This window comes from Aplysia californica, unplaced genomic scaffold (genome assembly GCF_000002075.1).
Source record: "Aplysia californica isolate F4 #8 unplaced genomic scaffold, AplCal3.0 scaffold00086, whole genome shotgun sequence".
Taxonomy (NCBI): Eukaryota; Metazoa; Mollusca; class Gastropoda; order Aplysiida; family Aplysiidae; genus Aplysia; species Aplysia californica.
Genome location: NW_004797356.1, coordinates 1,090,395 through 1,097,182, shown reverse-complemented (window position 1 = coordinate 1,097,182; position 6,788 = coordinate 1,090,395). Strand labels below are relative to the sequence as shown.

General features: G+C 37.5%; 1 protein-coding gene across 1 annotated transcript in view; it reads left to right on the top strand.

The window, feature by feature from the left end:
- LOC101856168 (inositol 1,4,5-trisphosphate receptor type 1) overlaps positions 1-6,788 on the top strand; it is a gene marked incomplete in the record, with an annotated part of 208,126 nt that overhangs the window by 152,642 nt on the left and 48,696 nt on the right. The window contains 1 exon segment of the mRNA XM_035968813.1: positions 5,943-5,981. Coding sequence (XP_035824706.1) covers positions 5,943-5,981 — 39 coding nt within the window.

Genomic DNA, 6,788 nt, shown 5'->3' with positions numbered 1-6,788 from the left:
TTTCTTTCTCTCTCTCTCTCTCTCTCTCACACACACACACACACACACACACACACACACACACACACACACACACACACACACACACACACACACACACACACACACACACACACACATACCATCTTTCCCTATCTGTCTCTGTATCTATATCACTTCATTCATGCAACTCCCTTTATCCTATTTATTTATCTTTCAATCTGTAAATAGCATCACTTGTCTTAGAAGCAGATGCACATCCTGCACATGCTAGACTAATGGAATTTATATAAAACTATATAATAGTATGCTCTATTTCATCTGTTGAAACCATTTTAGTTCTCTACTGATATATGAACGTTTATGTTCAAATTCAGCAGTCAAGAATAAGTAATAAAATATGTTTATTTCGCGATTTATTTTCTGTTGCGAGTAGTCGTAGACGTTTTGATTGTAGCGCACTCGCGTGGCTCCCACCTTTACTTCACACTATCGAATATACCTGTCCTTGTCCCTGTTTTCATGTGGTCTGTGACGCCAATGCTCGACATCCATTCACATCCAAAATTTCTTTTCTGGGATCACTTAATTCTTCCAAATTGCATCTACCCATCCTTGCAAACATTTCTAAACCTTTCCCTAAGTTAGAGACTTTCGTGATAATGTGTCCCGATACTGATATCTCAAAGTTATATTTCTTTATGTAACGAAGGTTATAATTCTTTGATATAAAATCAGTTTCTGGTGCTCACAGATTTCTGGTATTTATTCTTTGTAACTCTTTTGGCACGATGCTATAAATATGTTCTTTTTCACAGCTCTATCTTACTCTGTTTTTCTTCTACTACGCAAACTCTCTATGTACACTGTCCTGCTTTTCCCCAAAGATCTTTATGGGGTTTATTTATTGGAAGAGCAAGCATGACGTTACATCTTTGTTTGACAATAGAATAGCGAAATGAATTTAGAACCTGTTAAAATAAAAAGTACGCTCAGTTTGCTGTACATTTTATCGAGTAAGTTAATTTATTGTCTAAATTTCTTCTAACAAGTCATCAGCAGCTAATGTGTGTTCTTAACTCTCCATGTTGTTGTACAAACAGTCTGTAAAGATGCTGTCATCTTTGTTTCTAATGGATACGTTCGGTAATTTCTGTGAACAAATATCTTTTACATTTAGCGATGTGTTTTTATCTTAATGGGGCTTAAGATGTACAGTGTTGATATGTGCTATATGTTGTTTTAGCAGAAATTCAAATACACACAACATGCTCTAGAACATTTCTGACAGACCACTGTAGACAAAGATATGTCCATGCAAGCCAGTACGTCTGCCCAATCCCACTTGAAAATGCAGACTCGAATCTTTGCACCAAAGTTTAGTATGTTTGCTTGCCAAAGACATTAAAAATTAAATTTAGAGATACATTCTAAATTATGTCCGGGGTTGTTTTTTTGCGGGGGCGCGGGGGGGGGCGTAAAACACATGCATTTTTTTAAATTGGAAGGAACTCTGGTTGGAAGAAACATTTGACAGTAAATGTGCACTTTCAGTTAAACACGTTAGTACTTTAATTAATTTGGTTGCGGAATTCTGACTAGCACCCTCTATCTATCCATCTATCTATCTATCTACATGTACCTTTCTGTGTATTTATATATCTATCTATTTATTACTGTCTAGCTAGCTAGCTAGATATCTAGCTATCTAGCTATCTATCTTTCTAGCTATTTAGCTATCTAGCAAGCTATCTCGAGTCAGTTTTGTGTGATATGAAAATGTATTGTCTTTCGTGATACGAAAACTGAAACCTTGCCAAGCGTAATTATTTTGTACCAGCGTCTGTGGTGTAGCGGTTAGATGCTTCGCTGGCGCATGCAGGAGACCCGAGTTTGATTCCAGTGTGCGGAGAATTTTAATCGAGTTTCTCGATCTTTCTGGCGGGATGGTGTATCCCTCTCAGCTTGGAATGGCTCTGACAGGCAATGTTGAGGCGTACTTCAAACATTCTCTAAATTGTATCGACGGGGTGCTAAAACATCCACATTTAAAAAAGAAAGAGTATGTGTTAGCCAAATACTAACAACCTCAACTACGTGTACGTTAAATAGAAATGTCTATGGAAGTAAACGTATTAATGCATGCTCTGTGGTTTGCTTATTTTTGTCCTTCGTAAAGACCACAACCTTCTGTTGGCGTGACAAAGACACCGTGAGTTTCTACTGGGCTTCGATTCGTTGTCTCTTCGTTAATGAAATCGTTCATTTTGCTAATGAATTAACAGCATGATGTTGGTATGAGACGAAACTGCTAAATGATAAAGGGTCGAATAACGACCAAATCTGAAGTGTTTAAAACGCGCTTGCCTCTGTGCGGTGAAGTTTTTATTTTAATGTAATGTTTGCTCGGTATGCTTGAAGTAAGTGTGTTTTCTTATTCCGTTACGGAGAACCTGTCGGAAATGAAGTGCACCTTTCAAAGCCACAATTTTAGATTTGCCTTATAAACATTTTGTCATGGCAATACACGTTCATAGCAAAATGTGGATTATTAGTATTACTGAAGAGGGTGGAGGGTGGTTGATATATATATATATATATATATATATATATATATATATATATATATATATATATATATATATATATATATATATGCAGAAGAATTCTTAAGGATTGAAAAGGCTTGCATATGTAATATTGTGCTTTTTTATGCTAAATGCTAGTCAACTAAAAGCAAGCTAAGCTTTCGAAATCCGAGCCTTACTATAAATTTCCAAGATCAAAAACATGATATAGTATATAACATAGCTATATATTAGATTAGATCTTTCAAAATGTCGCGCGTTATCAATGATTAGTCTCGTTCACTAAAATTCTTCTTTTGCTTCTCTCTGTTGTAACTTTCTGACTAACTTCAAGGATATTATGTATCAAGCCAGTTGTCTTTTATCCCTTCACATTATGTTTTTAGAAACACATAAATTGCTTACGTCATCAGCACCATTATTGTGTTATTAGGCTCGTTATAGAAACCATTAGACGCTGTCAATACCGGTCAGCAGCTCTCTATGATCATCTCGGGTAAGGTTACCGTTAGTTATTCCCCTTTCCTTGGCCTCCATACATGCTCCTGATATTTCCAGATATCATGTTCCCCTTCCAACTAATTGCATCTAACCAAATGTACCATTCTGTCTCTCTTAAACTTCTTCAAACTTGTTATGCTACCTGCATAGCCTTAAGTTTTACGTTCTTTTCAAACACCCACGTCTTTTCCATCGGAATGAGACTATTCCAAAATATCTATGAGTAGGGTTTAATATTCTCTGGAAAAAATAGCTGTTTCTTAATAAATATCTCCTCTATTTAACCCATTCAGTTGAATAATCAACCGTAGTTTTGTGATTTGGGGGGTCTTTTTGCAGCGTGGTTGGGTAAAAAAAATGTTCAATTATATTGTGTGGGGTTTTTTTCTCAATTGAATACAATTCAGTGGTAGGGTTTTCTCTTTCTGGGGAAAAGCTCGACTCTAGATGTATTCATCTCTGATCAATTTTTCTGCCTCTGTGCTTCGCTTCAAGCAATCTAATTACTATGACTTAATGTCTGTTCTTACCCTGAACACTCACTGGCTACTCTTACCATTTTCCCTGATAACATCACTGTCAAAGCATTTTCTTTTCGCATGTCTTTACCCTTAGAGGCCAACCTCATCTACAAATTGGCTTTACCGTTTCTGCCGAAGAGTTTCTGTCTATATAAAGAATGGTCTTCACGGTGTGTTCATCTTCTCTGCAAAGACACACAAATAAGTGGACAAACCTAAAGTGTTCGTGCTTGTGAAGGTTCAAGTGAGTGTGCACAGTCAAACAGGAAATGGTTACTTGTCCCTTTCGTGGCAACCTGTTGCGGGTTTTCATGCATCTCTGTGGCATGTGCACTGACTTAATTAATGGTTTCTCGTCTTACAATTAAGAAGCTAATGTTAGATGCAGCTTACTCTTCCTCTGTTTCCCAAAGTTTGCCAGATACCTGTGGTTTTGTTTCCAGAGATATTTACAGTGCCCGAGTATCCACAGTAGAATGAGTCTGGTGCACCTGAATGTCTTCCCTACTTGAAGTGGCACTGCCATTTGTTCAGACTAATGCTGGGTCTCCAGCTGTGTGGCGTCGGTAGCCTAGTGGTTAGGCTCTTAATCGTGAGATTGCGGGTCCGGGCGTTCGAGCCTCAGCTCGGTCCGAAGTTGCGTCCTTGGGAAAGGCACTTTACACGAATTTCTCATTTGGCTTAGTCCTTTCGGAGATGGACGTTAAAGTCTGAGGCCCCGCTTCTTAAATAACCGAATAGTGTTGACAAACCTATACCATTTTTTCTCCAGCTGTGATACTCCTGATTTATTTTGCTGAAGTCACCAAGGCCACTATTTCTGCAACTAGTAGTCAGCAGTTAGAGTTGTGAAGGGCAGGTGGCTGTTTGACAATCTGCTGGTGTCGATCTGGGCACGACACTTGGATTTTGACTCCTTGACCCTGATTGCACTGTGCAAGATCTGTAGGAGTGTTCATTTGCATCCATGTTTCCTGTGGGTACCTTCCTCCATCGTTGCTAGAGTGCAGGCTTTCTTCATTTTTGGAGTCGATGTGTGGTGCGGTGATGAGATCTTTAGGCCATTCCGTGGCTGGAAGGTGTTCATATCCTGGAGAGCTCCTCTGCTACACACACAATCTATTAAGGTTCTTTAATGAGGAGTTGTGATAATGATGCCTTTAGCAATTATTGTTCTCTCTGTCAGTCTTTCCCTTTCGCTGTAAGCTTTATCGTTTTCATTGCGTATGCTCTATGGTCTTCTATATTTGGGCAGTTCTTCTTTTAGTTAAAACAACCCATTTAATTGCCAATTAGGATCAACTCACACCTCTTCAACCCTTTTGTCTTTTCTGCTTTTTTAGTTTTCCTACAACTGGTGTGTTTCAAACATTCAAAGTGTATTTTAACATATATCAATGCACGGTACCCCTATGCCCTTATCCCAGTGCGTAGAAAAACAATTAATGATTTTGGAATAGTCTGTTCCTGGAGGAATTAAAACAAAATTCAGTTTTCAGTATACACTTTGTAAGAATGTGTTTTTCTTTGACATTTTATGTAACACGTTCTATTGGTGTTAGAATGGTTGTATTCTATATAATATAGAGTTACGGCTGTTATGTTCTGCTCGAATCTGAGTTGTTTTCCGTAAGTCATATCAAAGTTTCTTCTGTAACACAGTTTTATTACCGGCAGTTAGAAAATTGCAACGTAATAGGCTTCATAAAAAGATAATAAATTAATTATTTGTACAATATAGTAAGTTGTCTAGTTGATTCTTGGTAATCAGATCTCGTTGAAAATTGTTTTGAGGTCTACATTCCACATCAATTTACAATAGCATCGTTTGACTAGACCCTGCAAGGTCCTTGACTAGTACCACTAGTGTTTTGGATTATGTTGCCTTTTCTCGTTCTTTATTTTTTCATGTTGAATGTCTACTAACAGTTTCTCAAAGCAGTGATAACTTTCTCTTGTGGCATTGTTCGCCTTCTGATATTTTGATCTGTTTTGCTCACTCTGAATTCCCCATGAAATCTTACCATTTCTTCTTGCGTGTGCTATTTTTTGCAAGACTCGTTAATGTTTCTTTCCATATTAATGATTTGCTCTATGTTCATGCAGTCGTTGTATTGAGCTAGATGTTTCTGAACTTTTGTTGACTACCTTTCTCTTTGATAATGCGAATATCTGTAGTTTCATTAAGAACGTTTTCTCTTTCCCATGCGAAACAGGTGAATTCTATATGTGATGTATAGTTCGTATTTGTCTGTCTTGCTCCCTGTGTTTGTGTCTGGGTTGAGATATGTGTATTGTTCAAAGCTACTAACCGAACTACTGTAGTCACCATTTCCCCGTCTGTGATTCCCAGTATGCAGTTTGAACGACCTCAACACGATGTTTTCCACTGGTAACAGTTATATTATTGTCTGACTGCAGAGGAGGCGAAATGATATTGTGTAGCTAGAAACTAGACTGTCGTATCTAGTTTGGACGCATGCAGGAAAATTTAGTTGTACAAAATGTCGTTCAAAGTAACACGTTAAAGGGTGCGAAAGTTCACAATGCTTTTTTGGTGTCAAATCATTGAATAATGGAATGTTTGATTTGTGCTCTCTGTGAATCGTATAGTACATTAGTAAGTACAAGACATAGTACGTTGTAACTCTGTATTGTGATCGATCTGATCAGGACATCCAGAAAGAAATGGAATACTTTTCTTTTGAAAGTTTGGGCCCTGTTGCTACTAGAAACTGAAATGTAGCATAGAACACTTAATTCTGTTTAGAAATTTCCATAGAGTGTTCGAATGCATTGTTTGTTTGTCGTCAAAGATTGCATTATGTGGTATCTCTATTGAAGCATGACATGTTATGTGTTGATAGCAAGTGTTACAGCAGGTGAAAAAGAAATGAAAGTTTTCAACTTTAAAGGCACAATTGGTTACCAGAAATCTGATGTCGTACGAAATGAGGAAAGAAAAAAGGAAAAAAAACGATATGAATGTTCCTGCATGGTCCATGTCTTAGGTCCTTCATTCAGTCTGTATTCGTGATATTGTGCTACTTTTCTCGGAATACGTATAGCATTTTTTGTACCTCTGTTTTCATGAACTGACTGAAAATAGTACTATGTGGTGTTTCAATGTGTGTTGATAGATGCAGAATAAATACTAGCGATTTTTGTTAATAGTGTGAACTCCATTGTTGTTTTGGAG